The sequence below is a fragment of the Pinus tabuliformis genome, chromosome 3_1 (assembly GCF_031772625.1).
Source record: "Pinus tabuliformis cultivar Carrire ecotype Pingquan chromosome 3_1, CPIR1, whole genome shotgun sequence".
Classification (NCBI taxonomy): domain Eukaryota; kingdom Viridiplantae; phylum Streptophyta; class Pinopsida; order Pinales; family Pinaceae; genus Pinus; species Pinus tabuliformis.
Genome location: NC_142301.1, coordinates 71,477,121 through 71,501,935, shown reverse-complemented (window position 1 = coordinate 71,501,935; position 24,815 = coordinate 71,477,121). Strand labels below are relative to the sequence as shown.

General features: G+C 36.8%; 1 protein-coding gene across 3 annotated transcripts in view; it reads right to left on the bottom strand.

The window, feature by feature from the left end:
* TPR10 (ankyrin repeat family protein) overlaps positions 1 to 24,815 on the bottom strand; it is a 424,227-nt gene that overhangs the window by 261,741 nt on the left and 137,671 nt on the right. For all 3 annotated transcript variants that reach the window (XM_089410812.1, XM_089410813.1, XM_089410814.1), the window contains exons 6-7: positions 13,121 to 13,207; positions 2,051 to 2,176 (exon numbers count right to left, since the gene is read on the bottom strand). In XM_089410812.1, coding sequence (XP_089266938.1) covers positions 2,051 to 2,176; positions 13,121 to 13,207 — 213 coding nt within the window. The remainder of the gene's footprint in view (positions 1 to 2,050; positions 2,177 to 13,120; positions 13,208 to 24,815) is intronic.

Sequence of the window (24,815 nt, the reverse complement as noted above, 5' to 3'; positions counted from 1 at the left end):
AAGCATAAAAATAGTAATGTTGTTAAATTCATAAAAGAATAGTATTTTCTATGCTTAGCACAATTACTTCAATTTACTTTTAAGCAGCCCAATGACAATTGCCAAATTAGTTTCCAACAGCAATCACATTAACCATAAATCACATTGACAGTAACTGTAGATAGAACATAAATAAAATGAAAAAAACAATCCAAGACAAAAGAACACCAGATTTGGTGAATGCCAGGGAAAAACCGCAATGTGGGGAAAACCCTTTGATCAATTCTTCTTATTATTATATCAAATGTTCAGCAGAGAGAGAGAGTACAAAACTAAAAATTGACTTGCCAAATCAAAGTTAAAACAGTTCTATCAAATCTGTAGTCAACTGCGGTCAAAATCAGCCCTAACCAGAATGTCATCAGTGATCAAAACAGCAGCAAAATGTCTCCTTTGAAGCTTGGTCAAACATAGTCAAACTCGGCCTGAACAGGAGGTCAAATCAGCCCAAAACAGTCCCAAAGTCAGTGGTCAAACTTCTGCCTTGAAGTCTGTCGTCAACCTGCAATTTTTTGCTGCAGTACTGCCCAGAATGCCTTGGTTTCTGTGCCAATGTGTACGGCCTGCCCAAACAGAAATCTGCCCAGAAAATTGAAGCAAAAATATCCCTGGAAAGTCAAAGTCAATGCTGGTCAAACTACAGGAAAATCTGAAATTTTCAACTCTGTAATTCTGTCTGAAATTCATCCTCCTTTGCCACACGAGTGAAAGTGCGCTGCTTGCAATTTTGCACGACCCAATTAGATGAGGAGAGAGAAAGGATGGGTTGTGATGATGCCAAATGAGGTGAGAGATCACTTGTATTTATACAAGTCGTCGAGGGTGAAGTGACACCATCCATTGGGCTTCATGAGCCGATATGATGATGTGGCCGACCTAAACAATTTGCACATGATTGCATAAATTCAAAAACACACTTTTGCTTGTCCAAATTAGATGATCTTTATATCAATTTTGGTTCTCTCGAAAAGAGGAATTTAATGCAATCATCATCTCCATCAAATGAGCTGTCCCAAGGTGGAATTTCACCCTAGTTGCCAATTTTAACAAATGTACATTTGTAGGAAGGTGAGGTATAGTGATGGAATGAAGGGAGTTTCGCAACCCACATGACTAAGTAGAAAAAGTAGAAGTAGAAATAAAATGACTAAATAAATAGAGTATCGTAGGAGAAAAGTAATGAAATGAGGTAATAAAAATAATGCTAGAGAAATAATGCGAGAGGAAGTCATGTGGGAGAAGTAATAATGTGGGAGGAAATCATGACGGAGAAGTAATGGAGTGAGGTGAAGTAAAGTGATGCTGGAGGAATGTTCAGATATTTTTATTAATGAGAGTTCAAAATTCATCTGTTGGGGTTCACCAAATCTTAAAGGGAAATCTCAAGATGAGTTTCAAGACAAATTCAAAGGAAAATTTAGAAAAAAAATCATTGTTTTTAATCATTTACATTTTTCAATGGTAAAAGATTCATCCCATTTGATATATTTTCTACATTTCTTTCTTCTAAGTATAACCATAACATCTTTGCCCCTCTCATTTCACCTATCAGGTCCTTACCAACTCTGTGCAGAGATTTTATTTGTATTTCAGCACTAAGAGCATCAGAAATGTAGAGCTTTCTATTTCAAAGATCTGGTTAGGTAGGGATCACGATGAATGGCCTCAAGTAGTTGACAATTAAAAGGTTCAATGGTTATATGTTTGCTCCTTTCGAGAGAGCTTTTATTTTCTTCATTTCTCAAACATAATCAATTTCTCAGTTTTCCATAAGCCTTTTTTTATTTATACCAACAAATATTTCTTGCTTTGTGCAGTAAAGGACGACTCTGCTTTGCCGAATGGTTTTCACCTCTATAATATTTCAACAGAGTGAGTTGCAGAGACAATCTCTGGTAAATCATAAAATATGACATTTTCACTAATGTTCATGCTAAAAAATTATATTGGACTTGATAACACTTAAAATAACTGAAACTTATTATAAAATAAGAAGAGCTAGGGCACTCACCTCATCTCTAGTATCTGGATCAGCCCCTGCCTCAAGCAAGCAAGATATCAGTTTCTCGTTTCCATTATCCGCTGCAATATGCAAGGGTGTGACTCCACCTGCATTGACATTGACCTTGGCACCTTTCTGCAAAACTCCAACACTAACACTAAAGTCAACATGAAATTGATTAATATATAAGATCAATTATTCATAAATTCTCTCAGATGCCAAAAAGTCTGGATATTGAAAAAATACATTGTAAGATGAAAAGAAAATGTATGAGAAAAACGTATGAACAATGAGGTGGGAAAACAGGTACAAGTTTCAGAAATGGAACAGTTTCAGAAATGGCACTGTCAAAATTTCAGGAAACAGGGAAACAAGATATTTATATGTAGATCAAAATGTATGACATGGAAGGTAACTTTTGATACACATGGAGTGTATATAAATATGTTTGAAAGAACTTTCAAATTTTCATATAGTTGTTTTTTCTATGTTGTTTGTTACCAATAAAATATATAACTAATATAAATATAAGTAACGAGGATAAGTAATAATTGTTAGTTAATTAGTAATTAAGTTGAAGAGGCATGTCTAAATAGCACACGACTCTCCATGAAGAGACGCTTGATATATAAGCAAGCTTCTCGTTCTCATTGTAAATCATATTCATTCTTATTCATTCCTAAATAGGACACGACTCTCCATGAAGAGACACTTGCTTGATATATAAGCAAGCCTCTCGTTCTCATTGTAAATCATATTCATTCTTATTCATTCATTTTAATATATAATATTTGTATCCTCATGGATATCTTTATATTCCAAGTCTTCTGGAGTAATTAATCTGTAGAAGGAACTTTGTTCTCTTCATTTGGTATCAGAGCAGTTCGGTCCTCTAGGTTGCTTAACCAGTGCACAGAGCTTGTTCTCCGATCCAGGTCCTTGATCATCAAATTCATCAATGTCGTTGCCGTTAAAGCATTTTGCTACCAGTTTCTGGAGATTCTCCATACTACTGTTAGGCCTTTGGCCATTTAAAAGATTCAAAAAATAAAATAAAAAATTAGAGAGAAAAAAAAAAAAAAAATATATATATATATATATATATATATATTTAGATTAAAAAATAATAATAATAATAATTTGCCTTAAAAAAAAAAGAGGGGATTTATTAAAAAAAAAAAGTGATTTAAAAAGTATTTAATATTCAAGAAGCAAAAATGGAGTCTAATACAAAAATGAAGGCCATAAGATTCTGAGAAACCTTACCCAGAGACAGTGAAGCGTTATTTAACATTAAAGGAAATCTTGCAGGAAAAAGATGCAAATTATATAACACCCAAAATCGCAAATCAATTAATGATCCCGGAGTCAAATATAACTAAAAAATTAGAACCTTTTCACAATAAAATATATGACATAGCCAATTTACAGTTAAACATTGAAGATTATACATTTGTATCGCAATTCTCAGTTCAAACCCTATTAAATGTAGGAATTTACAGGGTAAGTTCCCCAGACAAAACACCAAAGGACACCGCTCACAACCAGATCGCAGATCAATACACCAGTATTTTTGACGTGGTTAAAACCCTCAAAGAGGGAAACAGTCCACGGCCTGAGCCAACGCGGCCACTTCAGGCAATTTATTAATAAAAGAATGAAAATTTACATAAACTTCTCTCATGCACGGATTACCCTACAAATGACCCTCCATGCGCTTTAAATAGAAATCATGGACCAATCGGGTGTCAAGCCACAGATCAAGTGTCGGTAATACCGAGGAGAGAATAAACCGTCGGATCACTACATATCGTGACCGTCGGATTGTAAGTTACAAAATGTACAACGGTAAAGAAACACACTTTACCTAACTCTATACTAGACCAAGTTGTACTTAACTATTTCCTATGTGTCGGAATATCCTAACATCCCCCCTTAAGAACAACTTGGGATAGGATTGAAGGATTTACAAATATGACACAGTAGGAGAAGGAAGGAGGCACTAGAGCCTATCCCCCCTTAGTGACAACTTCCTGAACTCCAACCATAAATCGAAGTTTAGTGAACTTCGCCTCTGTGAGAGCTTTTGTGAAGATGTCTGCAACTTGATCATCTGTTGAACAATATTGCACTTCAAGAACATGGTCGTGAATGAGCTTTCTGATGAAGTGCATGTGCAGTTCAATGTGTTTGTTGCGCTGATGTTGGACTGGATCTTTGCATAGTTGAATGGCACTTTGATTATCACACCAAAGTGTAGTTGGATGTTGCTACTGAAAGCCAAACTCTGACAGGATCTGACGAAGCCACAAGGCTTCCTTACTAGCTTCTACGGCACCACGATACTCTGCTTCTGCTGATGAAAGAGAAATGGCAGCTTGTTTCTTGCAAGCCCATGTAATAGGTCTTGAACCAAGAGTGAACACATAACCGGCAGTAGACTTCCGATCATCAGGGTCACCAACCCAATCAGAATCAGTGAAACCAACCAATAGAGGAGCTGCTTCGGCACTGTAATGAATCCCAAACTGAACTGTACCTCGAACATAACGAAGTATTCTTTTAGCTGCTTTCCAATGACTTTCACGTGGGTTTTGCATAAACCGAGCAACAAGGCCAACAGCAAAGGAAAGGTCAGGACGAGTATGGGTTAGATACAAAAGTTTTCCTACAAGTTGACGGTATAAGGTAGCATCAACTTCAGGAGAAGTACAAGTGACTGAAAGATTGACTCCAGACTGAAAGGGAGAAGGGGCTGGCTTACAGTCTTCCATGTGAAAGTGGCGTAGAATATCACAGGCATACTTGGACTGAGAAAGGGAAATACCTTCCTTGGATTGCAAGACTTGAAGACCGAGAAAATAATGTAAGTGTCCTAAGTCTGTCATTTCAAACTTCCTTTTAAGGCTAGACTTCACATGGTTTATAAGGTTGGGATCACTACCGGTAAGGATAAGATCATCAACATAAAGAACAAGAATGATAAGAGATTTGCCCACTTGCTTGGTGTAGACAGTATTGTCAGAATGACACCTAGAAAAGCCAGATTCTAAAAGAAAGCTATCCATTTTGGCATACCAAGCTCGAGGAGCTTGCTTAAGACCATAAAGGGATTTCTTAAGCCGACATACAAGGCTGGAGTCTGTTTTTATGAAGCCAATGGGTTGTTCCATGTAGATTTCTTCATGCAAGTCCCCATGCAAGAAGGCAAATTTAACATCCATCTGATGGACTTCCCATTTGAACGAGGCAACAAGGGAAAGAACAAGGCGGATAGAGTTCATTTTGGCAACAGGGGAGAAGGTTTCAGTGTAGTCAATGCCTTCAACCTGTGAAAAACCTTTAGCAACAAGACGAGCTTTATGTTTATCAACTTTCCCATCTGGTCCATACTTGGTTCTGTAAACCCATTTGCATCTAACAAGTTTTCGTCCCTTTGGTAGAGGAACAAGATCCCATGTATCATTTGCCAACAATGAATGATATTCTTCATTCATAGCTGCTTCCCAATCTGGATGGCCTCAAGCTTCTGCAAAGGTGTCAGGATCATAATTTACTGGAGCTTGAGCCAGTAAAGAAGAGGCTCTCTCGAACTGAGAACGTGTACGTCGCTGATCTGTAGGATCACCGGAAAGATCACCTGCTGCATCCCGAGTAGCACGGACCCATTTTGGAAGCTGAGGAGCTGAAGGAGGATCCTGAGAAGGTGGGGGAGGATTGTCATCCTCACTATCATCATCTGAAGAAGAAATGTTTTCAAAAGTAGAAGAGATAGGGAGAGGTGGCACATCCGTCGGACTAGGCTCGCAAGCCGATATATTTTCATCAAATTTTACATCTCTTCTAATGATAACATTTTTGGACTTAAATGGAATAAGTCTATAGCCTTTGACATCTTCAGAATATCCAACAAAAGTACATTTTTCACTCTTAGGTTCTAAAGCTTTATGCTTTTCATCTGGAATATGGGCCCATGCTTCACTTCCAAAAACACGAAAGTGACTTACATCTGGTTTGATTGAGCTCCATGCTTCTTCTGGAGTGATACTCTTTAAAGCCTTAGTAGGAGTGCGATTTATTATGTAATTTGCACAGTTAATTGCTTCTGCCCAAAAACTAAGACCAAGTCCTTTAGATTGTAGCATACAATTAGCCATTTCCTTTAAGGTGCGATTCTTCCTTTCAGCTACACCATTTTGTTGTGGAGTATATGGAACAGTATGTTGCATTTGAATTCCATTCTCAATGCAAAAGTTGATGAATGTGTTTTTAACATATTCTCCGCCATTATCAGATCTTAGCTTAAGAATTTGATGTCCAGATTGTTTTTCAACAAAAGCCTTGAAGGCCAAAAATGTGTTAAATACTTCACTCTTGAGTTTTAAGAAGTATACCCAAGTGCGTCTGGAGAAATCATCAATGAAAGTTAAGAAATACTTGCAGCCAGAGAATCACACAACTGGGAGTGGACCACATAAATCACTATGCACAAGCTGTAAAGGGGCTGAGGCGTGCCAAGAGGCACGTTTTTCAAAACTGTCCCGATGATGTTTTCCGAGTACACATCCGGAACAAACACCATCTCTGCAAGATACCATAGGAAGACCTGTCACCATATTTTCTTTACATAGATGCTGAAGGGAGCGATAGTTTAAGTGACCAAATCGCTCATGCCAAAGTTTGCTCACTTCATCGTTATGAGCAACAAATACTGAGGGAAGATTTGATGACCCAAAGTTGTGAAATTTATACAACCTTGTAGAATCTTCAGCAATGCCAGTAGCCAAAATCTTTTTAGGATCTCTTAAGTCCTTGATTACAACATCATGAGATGAAAATTCAACGATTTTACCTTCACCTGAATGAGTTATCTGATATACAGATAGAAGGTTGCAGGATAAGGTTGGAACACATAATACATCATTAAACTGACCATTGTCTAGATGAACAGTTCCAGTCCCTACAACACTAAGAGATCTATCATCACCAACATATATATTTTTGGTGTTACAATCATTTAAAGAAGAAAACATGGCTTTGTTTTTGGCCATGTGATAAGAAGCTCCAGAATCAATGAGCCACTCATGAGAATGAGAAGAAGAAGATACATTTAATGCATAACCAGACCGAGATGATTGACAACCACATGCAAAAAGTGCCATTCCTGAAGATGAAGTTGAAGTTGAAGAATGCTCCAAATGGATGTTATGTTTCTTCATTGCTGCTTCCAAGGCTTCCATCTTCTTAAAGCATTTGGATTCTAAGTGGCCATCTCGATTACAAAAGTTGCAATGTCTATCAGTCTTCTTCCATTTGTTTTTATTTGTCTTATCATTTTGTTGAAATGATTTTTCATTTTGAGGCTGAGATTGCTTAGGACCCTTGTTTGGTTTAGGACCATTCTTTTTAGGATATGACTTCTTAGGATTCTTTGAATTTGGTTGTTGCTGGGCGGCTAACGCTTTCTTGGAAGAGTTTCCAAGATTAAGAAGACCAAGGTGTAAGAGTTTTTCTTGTTCTCTTATTAAAGAATCACAAAAAGAGTCAAAGGAAGGGGACTTGTAGTCTGTTCCTTGAGAAATGAAGGCTTCTCTTGTAGAATGGAAGGTGGAAACAAACACAGAGTAGGCTGGTCCCAACTTAGTAAGAATGGAATAGATAAGGTTACTATCTTCTTTCTTAACTTTAACACCTTCCAAGAGATATCTAAGGGTCTTGAACTTGGACAAGAAATCTTCAATGCAAGAAAAATTATTAGGGTCCGATGTAAGCAACTCATTTTCAAGTTGATGGGCTCTAAGTTCATTTTTAATCCCAAAAACTTTATTGATTTGTTTCATTGCTTCATCAGGAGTATCAAGTTCTGCAATATGGAATCTAAGATCTGGAGAAATAGACATCCCTATCAATCCACGTGCTTGATCTTGCCTATTTTCCCATTTAGCAGCCTTATCTTCATCCTTCGGTTTCTTTTCTTGGCCTGAGGCTATTCTGTAGAGACCTTTACTTCTAAGTAAATCCTCAATGTAGGACAACCATTGGAAGTAGTTGGTGCTGTCAAGGGTAACTTGGTATTGACTTTCCATTTCAACAGAAACTGAAGCTAAAGATGCTGAAACTAAGTGTTCCAATGGATAGATCTCGAAAAATTAGGCTGGTTTAAGAAAAACGGCTCTGAAAACGGCTTCCGGATGAAGAAGTTATGGCTTTTTGAAAAAACGTTGATGAAGTTGTCGACGAAGTGCGGGAATGTGCGGCAATGAAAAAGTCTGCCCCCACAAAATGGAGACTTGAACACAAGACCTTTACTCTCTTAAAATAGCTTTGAACCAATTGAGCTATACAAAAAATTTGAGAGAGAGAGGGGGGGGCTTTGGGTTGCGTGCTTGCTTTGAGAAAGCTCTTTTTCCCTACAAAACAAAAAACACAAAACCCAACACGAACATGCAAAGAAAACGAACCTTACAGCTCGAAGTTAGCTTTACCCGAAAAACTAAATATTTTCAAAAATGAACTTTGCGGCTCAAAGTTAGCTTTAGCCGGAAACTAAATATTTTCCTCAATGTTTCTGATTTTCCGAGATCACCCTAAGGCGCAGGGAAAAGAGCATACACATGAGAAAAATCATTCATTTCTGTTTCTGATTTGCCCAGATCGCACAGAGTCGCAGGGCAAAGAGCATACGCAGAAATGAAAGGTATAGATCCGGTAATAAAAAAGGCTAAATAAACTGAAACCGAAATAAACAGAGAGAAAATAACTGTAAACTGCAAATAAACACTGTATACCTCCAGATCTTAAAAATGACGCAGCTAGGGCTACCGGAAACCTTTTCGCCTGAAACGAAAGGGGTTCCTCACTGGAACAGATGCTCCCAACACAACAGAGCAGTCCTCTCGGCCCGAAAGCAGTCAGAAACAGTAGATCTAGGAAATGGCAGTCGGATGCAGTTCTACCGGCTTCAAATTTGGATCACCAACGGACGCGGCCCTCAAATAGCTCTGATACCATGTAGGAATTTACAGGGTAAGTTCCCCAGACAGAACACCAAAGGACACTGCTCACAACCAGATCCAGATCAATACACCAGTATTTTTGACGTGGTTAAAACCCTCAAAGAGGGAAACAGTCCACGGCCTGAGCCAACGCGGCCACTTCAGGCAATTTATTAATAAAAGAATGAAAATTTACATAAGCTTCTCTCATGCACGGATTACCCTACAAATGACCCTCCATGCGCTTTAAATAGAAAGCATGGACCAATCAGGTGTCAAGCCACGGATCAAGTGTCAGTAATACCGAGGAGAGAATGAACCGTCGGTTCACTACATATCGTGACCGTCGGATTGTAAGTTACAAAATGTACAACGGTAAAAAACACACTTTACCTAACTCTATACTAGACCAAGTTGTACTTAACTATTTCCTATGTGTCGGAATATCCTAACATTGAACAATCGAGGTGACATTATTTTGGGATCACCTTGGATGGAAACGATAAGATCTGTCATCTTAAATACGAAGAAAAAGTTTCTAACATTTTCTTACAAGAAAAAGAAAATAACACTCCAAGATGTTACGCTGAAATCAAATTCAATAACGCCAGAAGATATATCAGATATTTCAAAAGTAATTTCTCAAAAAGGTAAAAAAGTATTACAAAATATGCAAAATGAAATTGACAAAATCACTGTTGACAAAAATGAAGAAGTTTCTCGACTTAAAAACCATAGTGAAAAATTACTGACGCAAATTAAGAAACTTAAGAAGGATAAGAAGTCATTAGAAAACAAGGTACAACAACTTATCAAGAAGGAAGCATCAAATGTAAGAATTCAAGTTGATGACAAAACAACAAATACTGATCCAGTGAATGTCACAACTCAGGAAGAAGACAAGCAAGTTGAAGAAAAGACGTGCTTGGATGTTGCAGTTCAGATGATAAACACCCCAAGTGAAGGTTTGGTAACGAACTCAACAACATCATCCCCTGAAGTAAATCAAAAAATTTCCACACACCTAATAAGGGAAAGTAAAGTCCCATATCAACATCTGAATCATGAGAGTAGACAACTCAACCAAGCTACGTATCGGGACCATTCAAACCAGAAACAACAAAATTGATGTTTCAGAGAATAATGACGTAAAATCAATCTCGTCTTATGCTGACAAGTCGTTACAAAATTCCAGTGATCAAAATACTACACAGAAGATTAATCTAGGATGGTCTGATCCCTTCTCAGTGCGACAATTTTGTTTGTCACTTAGAAGATCATATCAGCTTGTATCAACGAAGATGATTGTTCTGAGAGAGAAAGTCATTTGAAGCCGAAAAAGAGATCAAGCCTTTTTCATCAACAAGCTTTGAGGACAAAGCTTTTTGAGGAAGAAGGCAATGTTACGAAAAAAATATATAAATAATATAAATATAAGTAACGAGTATAATTGCAATAATTGTTAGTTAATTAATAATTAAGTTGAAGAGGCATGTCTAAATAGGACATGATTCTCTATGAAGAGACGCTTGATATATAAGCAAGCCTCTCGTTCTCATTGTAAATCGATTCATTCTTATTCATTCATTTTAATATATAATATTTGTATCCTCATGGATATCTTTATATTCCAAGTCTTCTGGAGTAATTAATCTGTAGAAGGAACTCTATTCTCTTCATTGTTTTATGTATTATTTTTCCCTTTTAGCTTTTGAATCTTCATAACCACCCACGTCTAACTTAGAAAAGAAATTAAAATCTGCTTTTACAGTTTTCTATGAGACAACTATCATGTCGTGTTTCTTTTCCATCTGAGCATGCACTGATAACACTAAAAGGCTTCAGTTTCAACGGGCATAATAATAAGTTAAGCCATTGCCGCAATCAAAGATGACCTGTGCACTGTTATTCCGAAAGCTATGTGTAGTGTTAAATCCTTTTAGACATTTTGGACAGTATTTGCAGACCATGTCGATGCCATAATTAGATATAGAAGATTTGAAATTTCTCAAGTGCAGACTTATAAAACTATCAGATATCTCTACAAGAAAAGAATTTCCATATAGCAAGATTCTCTCTGCAATAAATCATGATATCAATGACGAAATATTCAGTACTATCAAAACAACTAGCAACCTGGACTTCTTCAAGCACCCAACTTCAAAATAAGTGTAACAGTGCAGGTCCATAATATATATACACGATAGCATGTAGCTATTTGTGCACATTGTGAACTACAGTGATATCCAACTATAAGACAAATCTTACTGTCAAACAAATGCATGCAAAGCAATAATTATAAATGCAAGCAAAGAAACATCTTAAAGAAAGTGCCAGCATATGCCCTCTCCTAATCTGCGTCTATAACATCTTCAGTCCTCTGCTGGTGTCTTTTTTCATGGATCTGGTCCAGATTCTGCATACATAGATCAACTGCTACATATCAATTGACTTGCACACTCATATTGCTGGCTCACTCGACTAGGGTTCTCCGTACCATTTGGACATCAATAGATCAACAGATAGTTGTAATAACTCATCAATCCAGATGCATCAGATCTATGTTTCCGAACCATAAAGTTCATGCCTCAGTCACCAGGGAAGTGCTATATGCTCAAGATGTGCTTTAGGGTTCCACATTCAGACCAATCCAAGTGTTCAGCAACACTCACCCACTTGAATTTGGTCAAGTTGTTAACAAGTCTTTTAAAATGGAATTTACCACCCTAGCAGCACTTACACACACGTTTCATCATATTTTATTCTAATATTTTGGTACAATAATAATAGTGATAGCGGAGCTAGGAAGGCACTGGAGGGTTTCCATGGGCATTGAAATAGGTTTCCTGCAGTCGTCACAAAGTGGTGACGTGACATTGAAAGGTGGCAGGAACATGGTTTTGGATGCTATATTGACACAGCTACCTTATTTCCTCGGGTATTCAAATGGATCCCTATAAATGTATGGAATGGATACATTTCTGAAACACATCCCTGTATATGTATGAAACAGATATATTTCTGCAGGTATTGACACAGACATATTTCTGTGGATATCAAAATGGACCCCTGTATATATATGCAATGGATATTTCTGCAAATATTGAAATGGATCCCTCTGAAAATCTGGCATCCAGCAGCCTTTTGAGCTATATCCGGGAGACTAATTGAAGCAGATCTATCTGGAGGTTATTGAGCCATGCCATTGGCATCTACTGCAGAACTTTCTTTTAGCCTGGTTTTGGTTGTTTGGGATGAGGTTTAGAGCTGGATTTGGACTTTGGTTTTGTATAAGGGAACCAAAACCATAATGGAGAGTTTCTGCAGGCATTGAAATAGGTTTTCTGCAAGGATCACAAAACAGAAACCAGTGACGGGGCATTGATGCCACATTTTGGATGCTAATATGGAGGTGTCTTTATACTATACAAATGATCCACTATACAGATCTGGTCCAACCTAACACCATATTGACCTAGAGCTTTGTTAGACCAATGGTTGTAATAGATATAAAAATATCAATATCAATAAATAAATAATAATTAATATGTATAATTAGAAATAATGAAAAGACATGTCTCAAAAGACATGATTATCAATGAAAGGGCAATCCTGCCTAAGTATATATATGAGGCCTTCATTTGTATTTCTCACCATATCATTTTCTCATACATTTTATTTTATATATATATTATCCTAAATAGATTTCTTTTTATTGCAATTACTTTGGTCATTTATTTAGTGAACCAGGTTTGGTTGTCACATTAAAAATACAAGTATAATTAGTAAAAATGAAAGTGCAAGTCTCAAAAGGTCATGGTATTTAATGAAAAGGCTAAGTTACCAGGATTCAGATAAGGATACGGATACAGATCTGGATTCGCTAATCTTCTTTAAATCAAGAATCCGGATACGGCAATGATAAGTCAAGTACAAAAAATATTATAATATTTTTTAAATTTTAAAAAACACTTTTAGATTTCAAAAATCAAATCCATTTATAAATCACAACATTTAGAATGTATATCGCTAGCTATATCTATGAATAAAAGGAAATGAACTCCACATTAGAGGACAGTTATACCTTCACCAAAAGTTCCACACTCTCAAGAGAACCGGCAGCTACTGCTGATATTAGTGCAGTGACATTATCATCTGTCTCAGCGTTTGGCTACAAACAAAACAAAATTAAGCAGTTAGCAGAAGAAGCCAGTACTTTTTACTATGAACTGTGTTGTATCAAGATGGTAAATAGCATTAAGCACAAGAAGCCATGATTATATGTGAGTTTCAGTGACTCAAAATTAAAGTTCAAGATGCAGTTGCTTCTGAAAAAATAGAATAATATCACTTCAAAGGCAAAAGTGAAAGTGCAACAAAGCCCATAGAAATGTGAAAAGATCTAAAACACAATCTGAAGTAAAGTTAAAGTAGAGAAGTTTGTTTCAGTTACTAATCTCTTTCTGTGTGTAACGAACAAAGTTCATATACGCAAGATTAATCTTCAGAATACTTTGAAAACAAAAACATCCATCGTAGGACAAGTAATTGTATATTGAATATTATATCAAAGAATTGATGAAATGGTTTGATTACAACTGAGAGTCATGTATATATACCCAAGCAGGTACCCTCTTATAAATGGCCATGTCTTTAGAGACATGTCTTTTCATTAAATAATTGCACCGAGAGGCGCTCTACAGCCCAGTATAGGGGTAATGTGTAGATGTAATGTAAGAAAGTTTGTAAACATTTTTACATGTTGGCTTAATATGTTGAATTTATATTAATATGTCCAATTTATAATACATAAATTGGTAAACATTTACATGTCAGTTAAAATTAATATAGAGCCCAAGGGAGATGTTGTAGTGTCTATAAAAAGTTAAAAGTAATAAAAATAATAAAATTCAAATTTGTTACATTGTAATTTTGTTTTTATTAATAAAATTATGAATAACTTTTTAGATTAAAAAAAATCATAATATACATATTACATTAAAATATATAAGTAGCAACAATAAGTTAAGATCCATTTTACCTTATAAAATAGAATAATGATTATGTAACCATATTTAAATTTAATTAATAAGCACATAAACTTACAATATAACAATATGTTTAACAGTGGATATTCACGTCCACTTTGCCATAGATATTATTAACTTGTAAATAGGATTTGTTACAATACCATGGGCCAATACCATGGCTCATCAATACAACATGCCCAAAAACCATCTCTCATTTCACACTCAAAATATTTTATAAATATTTTATTTGAATTTAATTTTATAACATTTTTTTATTAAATTTAAAAGAAAAATATTATAATTACTTTTGAGATATATCTACACCTCTATCACATGAAAATATATAAGATATAAATAGTAGCTATAAATTAAGATCCATTTCACCATATAAATTAAAATAATAATTTTGTAACCATATTTAAATTTCATTAATAAGCACAAAAAAACTTAATACTTACAATATAACAAGATTTTTAACCATGGATATTCACCACCACTTTACCGTGGATATTATTAACCATACCATACCATGGGCCAATACAATGGCTCATCAATATCATGTGCCCTAAATCCATCCCTCATTTCACAATCAAAATAATACTTACAATTAACAAGACTTTTAACCATGGATACTCACCCCACTTTACCATGGATATTATTAACCATACCATACCATGGTCCATCAATACCACATGCCCAAAATCCATCTCTCATTTCACAATCAAAATATTTTATAAATAATTTTTTTTAATTTAATTTTATTACATTTTTTGGCCAAGAGACACTCTCCATCCCAGTATGGAAGAGTTGTTGTAATGTCTAATTATATTATGTTATCTAAACATTTTGACCCGGTCAAATTATATAAAAATAAAAAGTAAAATTATTAATTAAAACATTGACTCGGTGAAATTATATAAAAATAAAAATTAAACCAAAAAAATAAAATTAATAATTAAACCAGCCTAGATCCATCTTAACTCCGGATCTATCAAGCTCCTAGAGGGATCAAATTTCTCGAGGTGCAAACCTTTCTTCAAGTTTTGCACTCAGAAAAGAGATTTGCACCTTGAGAGATTTGATCCCTCTCGGCACTTGATACATTCGGAGTTAAGATGGATTTAGGCTTGTCACTAGCTAATTAATCCTTAATTATCATTATTATTGTTTACATTATTTTTTATTATTTTCTTATAAATTATATTCATAAAAGATTGGTCTTCAAAGCTTACTAATGAAAGGGCTTGATCTCTTTTCCCGTTTCGAATATCTTCTCGTCTCAGTACTTTCATCTTTGTTGATACAAGACGATATGATCCTCTGAGTGATTAGCAAAATTGTCGGACTAAGAATGGATCTGACCATCCTAGATTAATTTTCTATGGAATCTTTCAATTACTGGAAATTTGTAATGAATTGTTATCACCAGACTGAATTGTGCAAAAATTGAGTATTCTTCGAAACATCACTTTGTTGTTGTTGTTTCTTTTTTTGAATGATACAAATACGCAGCTTGATTGAGTTGTCTACTCTCGTGATTTGGATGTCGCTAAGGAATTCTTTTGGTTTGACTTTCCCTTATCAGGGGTGTGGCAATTTTTTTATTTTCTTCGGGTACTGAAGTTGTTGAGTTGGGTACAAAATCTTCACTTGGAATTTTCACCATCTAAACTGCAACATGTGAGTGTGTTTTTCCTTCAACTGATTTATCTTCGACTGGAGACTTCAATACGGTGTTCTAACCTCTCTTTTAACGACTTCTTGTCCTTCTTAAGCTTCTTAATTTGTGTTAGTAATTTTTCACTGTGGCCTTTAAGTCAAGAGACTTCTTCATTTCTATCAGCAGTGATTTCGTGAGTTTCACTTTGCATATTTTGTAGTGCTTTTTTACCTTGTTGAAAAATTACTTTTGATATATCTTGTATGTCTTCTGGTGTTTCTATTTAGCTTCAATGTAACATCTTGCAGTGTTATTTTTTTATTTTGTATGAAAATGTCAAAAAATTCTTTTCCATCCAAGGTTAACCTAAAATAATGTCACATCGATCACTCCATAGGGGTTGATATGAGTACTGTGATATGAATGTATAATCTCCAATGTTTAATTGTAAATTGGTTGTCATATTTTTTGCTATCATAACAGTTTAATTTTTCAATTATATTTGACTCGGGAATCACTAATTGTTTTGAAATTTTAGGTTTCATATCATTTTTATTTTCGACCAGCGAGATAGCAATAGTAAAATCTTTTCCTATAATAGACCCTTTAATTCTAAATAACATTGAAGCATAATTATGTCAAATTTCCATAAATCTTCCTTCCTTTATTTCCAAACTTGACTCCATCTTTTCTTTTTCTAGATTAACTTTACTATTAATAGAAATATTCTTCAAATTTGAACTTTTTGAGTTGAATTTTGAAAAAAAAAAAAAAAAAAAACTTTTTAACTGCCCCTTTTTTTAAATTAAATGGTAACCTACACTTTTATATATAATAACTAATATTTATAATATTAATCAATCAACTATATAACTAAACTTTATAACCATCAATTAGATTAAATTGATTTAATTTAATTATCGATGGATTAACAAATAATGGGTGACAGAAATAGTGCTTACGGAAGCATGACGGTCAAGGTCTGATGCTCAACGAGATATTGATGATTGCGGGAGAGAAATGAGGATTTGCAGCAAGAATCGGGTGGCAGTGGAGAAGGCGTTCAATGATGAAGTATACCGGCAAGTGTGGCGAGAGTGGCAAATGTTGTTGTATGTGTGGCGGCAGTAATGTCGATTGTGCGGGTAACCAGCAATGGTTGGAGTGGTGGCTGAGGAACGAGGTCGCAAGGGTCGTTTGTAACAGCAGTGGTGGCGTGGGTTTGCACCGATGGAATTGCATTTCAGCAATAATGAGTAGACTGGTCAAGCGGCTAGGTAGTTGCACTAGAAGCAATTTCGGATGAAGGTTGTCAGCGAGGCGTCGTTGGTGCTGGATCGATGATGGCGAAAATCGCCACAGCTGGGTGTTGGGGGCCAAAATGAAGGTCGGTGCTTGTTGTGCTTGTCGTCGGATGAGTCTATTATGGCCGCAATGAGGCCCGACGGTAGTCGTGGCTACAGCAACGGGGAGCCACAGTAAGTTTTTTTAATTATTTTTTTCTATATATTTTTTTTTTTAATCCTTTTTTATCTATAACTTTTTTTTAATTTCTATTTGACTTTTTTTCCTTTTTATATAATTTTTTTTAATATATTATTTTTCTTTTTTATCTTCTTCCTTCTTCTTCTTCTTCTTTTTTTAATTTGTTTTTAAGCCTCTCTTTTTTTATAATTCTTTTTTTTCTTTTTTTATATAATTTTTTTCCTATTTTTTTTCTAATATTTATTTTTATTCTTTGTTTTAAATATTTTTTCTTTTATGGCCAAGGGCCAATTGGCGAAAATGGAAAAACTCCAACTTGTGTAGCGTAGCGCTTCACTTCCGACAACAACAAGGTTAACAAAGGATTAATGGCCAAAAGCCGGATCAGACTGGCTCTATGCAATGGTTGAGCAACCAGAGGATCTAACGGCTCCTGTGCAGCGCTCTCATTGGGTAACCTTGCCTCTTGTTCTTTTGATTCATCTCTTTCTCTTTTTGAATCTTTTTTGTCATCCTCTGTTTCTCATTACATGGCATCATTTGCATCTGCATTGCCTCCTCTATCATGTCCCCTGGTTCTTCCCCCTCCTATTTTTTCCAATACACCTCCTTTCTAGAACCCCCCCCAGACTGTCCCTTTGTCGGATGTATCCGACTCTTCGCGCCCATCTCACTCCTACAATCTTTGCTCCCTGGACAAATCTTCCACCATGGAAATCTGTGGCATTGGTATCATCCCTCCTTCCAAGCCCTCCAAACCATCTCCAAAGAAATCCATCAAGTTGGTATTGACGTAGCTGAAGGTCGACAACTCTCAATTGACTGGGTTCTTAGAGCACAAAGCACCCTATCATTGTCTCCCCCATGAAGTGGTTATCCCTTAATTGTCGTGGGTTGGCTAGCCCTGCCAAAAAACTAGCCTTCAGGAGACTTATGGAATCTAAATGGGTGGATGTCCTATTTCTACAAGAAACCCTCGGTCTTATTGATATGGTTATACCTGTGTTGGAATCACTTGTTCCTGGATGGCAATTTCATGCCCTAGATGTTCGAGGGTGATCAGGAGGCATTGCCTTTGGTTTTAATCCTAGAACTGTAAGGCTATTAAATTTCTGGGGTGGGAATGGATGTATTGGTGCTGATATATTCTCATCTGAATTAGGGATGGAGCTTAGACTGATTAACTTGTATGGCCCTTGCCACAATCGAGTTGCATTCTGGGAACAACTCCTCAATTCATCCCTTTTACAAGCTGACAATATCATTATGGGTGGTGATCTCAATTTTTCCATTGGACATGTTGAATCTTGAGGGCACAATGCTCAGATTGATCCTTTATCTGATACTTTGGAGGCCCTTTTGGATTCTCACCGGCTTATCGACATCCCCATGGCTCGGCCACAACCTACCTGGAGGAACCGAAGGATTGCAGTGGCCATGCTGGCTAGAAGGCTGGATCGTTTTCTCATCAAGGAACCACTTATTGGGGCCCTTCACAACTACAAGCAAAGGGTTGGATCAGGAGGCTTATCATATCATTCCCCCATTTATCTTGAGATTGTTGGTCAAGCTCACAAACCTAAAGCTCCCTTTAAATTCAATGCTACCTAGTTAAAGGACTCTGACTAGTCTCAGACTTTTGGAAGGTTCACCCCCTGACTCTGGTCGATCTATCTCGGAAGGCTTCTCCAACAACCTTCTTAGACCTAAGCAATTAACCATTGACTAGGCCCATAACAAGAGAAAGATGGTTGATCTTAAACTTCACAATATTGAGGTCGGCTCATCAACCTAGAAGATGCTAATGGGTTGGGATATACATCTGCAAATGCCAAAACCCACCTTATTGGACTGGAGACCGAAAGGAATAGGATTCTAAAAGACAGAGAGGAAACTTAGCGACGCAGGAGCCATGACATCTGGCTTAAAGAGGGAGATGAGAACACAAATTTTTACCACCAATTTGCAAATGGACGCTGAGTGACAACACCATCTAGCGGATGACCAATGAAGAAGGTCAAAGAGTCCACTTCTTCAATCAACTTGCATTGCTCAGCACCTCGCATTCCTGTCAATTTTACAAGTCCTCACAGGAAGCTACATTGGTTGAGATTATCATGTTAGTTGGTCTCTTTCCTCGATTTGTTGACTAGGAGGCTGTTGAGGATCTCAAAAAGTCGGCATCTATGGGAGAGTTGGAGAGCACCTTAAAATGGTTTAAAAAAGACAAGAGCCCTGGTCCTGATGGTTGGTCGGTCGAATTTCACTTGGCTTTCTTTGATTTACTTGGGAATAATCTGCTACAAATTAATGAAGATTGTAGGACCAGTGGTTGATTGCATGAGGCTTTCAATTCAACCTTCATTGCTCTCATCCCTAAATCTGATTCCCCTGAGACTTTCAATGGCTTTCGACCCATCTCACTCTGCAACTGCATCTACAAAATCATCGCCAAGATGATCGCCAACCATCTCAAATACATCTTATCTACTCATATCTCCCGTGAACAATTTGCATTTCTCAACCACCGCCAAATTCATGATGTTATAGGCACTGGACAAGAGGTATTAGATTCCATCAAGATTAAGAAGTTAAAAGGCATGATCCTCAAGATTGATCTTGCAAAGGCCTTTGATCGTACCATTGGCTATACTTAAGAAGGCTCCTAACTCATTTGGGTTTCCCCCTGTATTTCATCAACTGGATCATATACTGCATTACCAAAGTGTCCTACAGTGTTCTTATAAATGGATCTTCCTCCCCGTTTTTTCATGCAGAACGTGGTCTTCGACATGGCTACCCCTTGTCCCCCTGTTGGTGGCTAGAATTGTCCTACTTTTTGGTCACTATCCTATCCCAAACACACCACCTTAACCCCTGTTTTAACCCTAAAGGCCTATCTATTCTTATACTTTTTCCCAATTGCACACATTCCTACACTCATCTTATGTTTTTCATATTCAAAGGTTATATATGTACTTAATCATTAAATTTACAGTTTTTATATCTTAAAATGTCTTTGCAACTAATATATGTTGGCATTATGATGTATGTGTTGTACTTGATGGCAACCCACTTGTAGCAGAACAACTCACTTGTATATGGTAACTAGATGAATCTACAGAAGAGATATCAGATGTGACAGAATGCATGACAGTAGTGTTTACAGATGTGATGAAATGCAGGGCAGCTTCAAGGAATCAGTTCAGAAGGCAACTCACTCAGATGAAAGATCACAGTATAGCAGGTAAACAGCAAAGAATTACAGATCAATCTTCACAGAATGAAGAAAGAGAGGTATACGCAGGTTCACCATTGACCAAGCTGCATATACACGCAAGTTCACTGTATACAAGCCGCGTATATGTACGTATGCACTTTCACAGAAGGAAAAGCGCGTATACCTTGGAAAAATAAATTTTTGGTCCGAAGTATTTGGTCCATGGTATCTTGATCCATGGTATTGGTCCAAGGTATCTGGTCTGAGGTATTGACCCTAGGTATTTGGTCCAAGGTATTGATCCTAAGTGGTTTTTGTCCATGGTATTAAGAAAGGCCTAAAACTATAAAAGGAGGAAATGATCATTAGGCCAAGTGTGTGCAAGGATTGAATATCTGATGAAGTGTGAGATCCAATATGCACGTTATGGGTTTGTAATGCTTTGCTTGATCTGAACTAAGGATGCACCTATGTGGATGATGATAGATGACGGATCGGGATCTTAAGGCTTGGAATGTATTATCATTATGTGGTTTGATCATGGATAATCTATATCTGAATACTGACGTATGTTTTATTCTGCAAATGTTATGATCTGGGTATGACTGAATTCTGAAATAGCTGTGAAGTTGTTAAGTTAGTGTTTGCAGATCTGTACGCAGGTTCGATTTGGTAAAAGCGCGTATACACGGTGGTTCGGCTCATCAAAGTAGCGTACACATTATGAAATATGATATCTGAATTTGCAGTTGGTTCTAGTGGTTGCCACAGAGTTCTGGGTTCTACTTTGTGTTCTAGTGACTGTGTTTTGATGACAGGGCTTCAGTGATTCAGTTGTTGGGTGATTCAGGGATTGATGATTGAGTATTCAATGATTGGTCAATGCAATGGTTGTATTGCAGTGGTGATTGATTTTGAGCTTCAATGTTGTTGATGGGTCCAGTATGAAAATTGGATGAAACGTGGCCTTCATATTATGGTTTTGTGTTCCATTATGAAAATTTATAAAACGTGGTCCCTAGAGGAAGAGAGAAGGTCATAGCCTACGTACTGGTAAACATATCAGCCAGTACAAGAGCCAGGGGTTGGAGCTCCCTTCCAGTAGTAGCTAGAAAACGAGTGAAGGTTGGAGCCTTCAGTAGGCCAGCGCCTACGTACTAGTAAACAGATTAGCTAGTACAAGAGCTAGGGGGTTGTAGCTCCCTTCCAATAGAAGCTGGAGAATGAGAGAAGGTTGTAGCCTTCTGCAAGTGGGTGCCTGCGTACTGGTATGAGTCTACACCAGTACAAGATTGTAAACAGGTTTTTCTTATATTAAAAGAAGACAGCAGCAGGTGGTTTTTGTCCCACATTGGGTTTCCACCTTAAATCTTGGTGTTCATGTGTGTTTCTTATGTGTGATGGTCTGTTATGTTTTTACTGCACCTGGTTACTGTTTATATGGTTAATGAAGTTCTAATGCACTGATTAAAGATCAACATATGATGAATTAACTGAATCATAAGTTTGTTGGATATACGCTAGTTGCCTTAAACACAGTTGCGTGTACACGCGAGTTCCCTTAACTGAAGTAGCGTATATAAATCTGATTATGGAAATGAAAAGTTATTGACTTGCTAATACTGATTCACTCCCTCCCCCCCCCTCTCAGTGTTATTTCCAACAATTGGTATCAGAGCAAGTCCTTTGGTAGAAGCTTGATCGCTTGAAGGAGATCTGTAGAACAATGGGAAAGAAGCTAAAGAAGAAAGCACCTCAGAAGAAGAAGACAACTCAAAGGAACAACGACAGCAGGAGAGACAATTGGCCATTAGGTGGAAGCAAGTATTCAGATTCTGAATCACCTCAGATTGAAGATGAACAAGCAAATGAAGCATCAGATAAAATCATAGATCAACAAGATCTATTTAACAAAAGGGAGTGTGCCCTCAAAGAAGTTACCAGATTAAAAACTCAGCTAGAGTGTGCCTTCAAAGTACGTCAAATACTGCAGGATGAAGTGATATCATTAAAAAATAAGCAGAATGAAGAACTACCTCAAGCAGATAAAGAACAAGAAAAATGAGATTTTCAAATTAAGGCAACAAGTGGAAGAAGGAAGAAAGGCTGAAGAAATCTTGAAGAAGCAACATTTGGAAAAGGAAGAACAACATCAGGTTGAGGTAAATATCTTAAAAAGTAAATTAGAAGAGAAAGATAAACTATTACGATTTCAAGACAGTACTAATATTTTGGATGATATTCTCAGTAGTCAAAGATCTCCTGCTATCAAAACTGGTCTTGGTTTTTATGAATATGTTGAAGGTGAATCTAGCTCACAGGGTGAGGCAAGGAACTCTAATGCAAAACCTAAAATGCTCAACAAGGAGATAAGAGGTCAACCCCATCAACAACCAAGGAAAGAAATCCTCCAAGAAAATCTTTTACTCCTAACTATGGAAGTGATAGTCGGTTATTTTCTCAGATGAATAATGTTGAGTGTTATGTATATCATAATCTTGGACATGTTGCAGCGAGATGCAAAAGTAGAAAGGTTCAAAACCGTCGCACAAAAAGATCATCCCGTTCTAGGTACTTTAAGGGATATTGTTTTTCTTGCAGTATGTTTGGTCACAAAGCCAATGACTGCTACAGAAGGAATATGAAACATGTATGATGTTATGCATGTAACAAGTTTGGACATATAGCAAAGGAATGCAAGAACAAAGAACGAGCACCATACCAAAAGGAGAAAACATCATCACACTCGAAGATATGGAAGAAGAACGAAGTACAGTCAGAAAGATGTGGCATAGCAGAGTATACAGACATGACAGACTAAGAGGGAGCTGAAAGTGTGAAACTTCAGTGTTCTAAATCGTATACGCAAGTTACGACAAGTCGCGTATATACACGAGTTCGGAGCTACACAGTCACGTATATGTTGGTTTGAGGAAAAGCAGTGGGACAGACTCAGGAAAAGGGGTCTGATATGGTCCAGTCAATTATCTGCTATGTTTGATGATGGTTACAATTTGCTGATGATGTTTGGAAATGTGTTGGTACTGATAAGATGTTGTTTAGAAGTATTTTTGATCCTCACAAGTTAACTTGATGTATATCTGATTGATGATAATGCCTTGATACCTCTTACTGATATATGCATGATCAGATCTGACAGTGAACAGGGCGAATAGTGTCAGGGGGAGAACATGCTATGCTTCTAATAAATCATTGTTGGCATTAAGTTTAGAAGTCTTTGGTACCTAATGATTCTTATCAATAGTGATGATGCTTATGCGGCTAAAGTTTTTAAATGACACATCTTGCTATGTTGTGGTTATGTTGTGCTATGATGATATTTGTACTACTTGGGGTTACATAGTTGTTATTCAGATCAGATTTATGGGTGATTGTGGATGATACATGGTTGATATATTGAGGGATCTTGTGGAAAGATCATTCAGTTCTTGATGATGATGTTATGGTGTGATGTGAATGATTTTCTGTTACTACTTGGAGATATAACATATGCCTAGTTGATTCATGGAAGGTTATGATAAGGCTCTTTCAAGTTTCTACTAAGGAAACGAAGCAAGATGATCTTGATGAGATCTAGAGGATGAGTTGATATCTATATGCAGCATACTTTTTCACAGGCTAATTATATTTACATTGACCTGATGATGGACATATACAAGTTGCTGATGTTGCTGACAGATGCTTATGGTGCAGATCATATATGGTGTATGATAGTTGCTAATGACTATCATGGTCTTGTTTAGGTCTTTGGTCTTTGTTAAAAATGTCATGTATATCTTTTAAAGACCCATGAGTCATATGATGTAATTTGTAACCCCACTATGCATGGGATGGATGATGTAATGTTTCTTGTTTTTGACATGTATAAACAATTGATATATCCCCACTTGGTTGGGTGGATGAGTCAAATTTGGTATATCCCCACTTGGTTGGGAGATGGATGTATGTATGAGTCATTGGTAATAGAAAGGTCATTTGTAATAGAGTCATGTTCTTCTTTTAGAACATCTTTTTGCAGACTTTGCTTATGCTCAGGGGGAGCATGGACTCGATCATTTGAGCTCAATCAGCACACTTCAGCATATCAGATAATTCAGCATGCACTCAGGGGAAGCATGACCCTTTGCCCTTGATGTCAAAGGGGGAGAGTGACTTGGTGTGGTTGTTGCCATCAAGTCCAAAGGAGAGATTGTTGGCATTATGATGTATGTGTTGTACTTGATGGAAACCCACTTGTAGCAGAACAACTCACTTGTATATGGTAACTAGATGAATCTACAGAAGAGATATCAGATGTGACAGAATGCATGACAGTAGTGTTTACAGATGTGATGAAATGCAGGGCAGCTTCAAGGAATCAGTT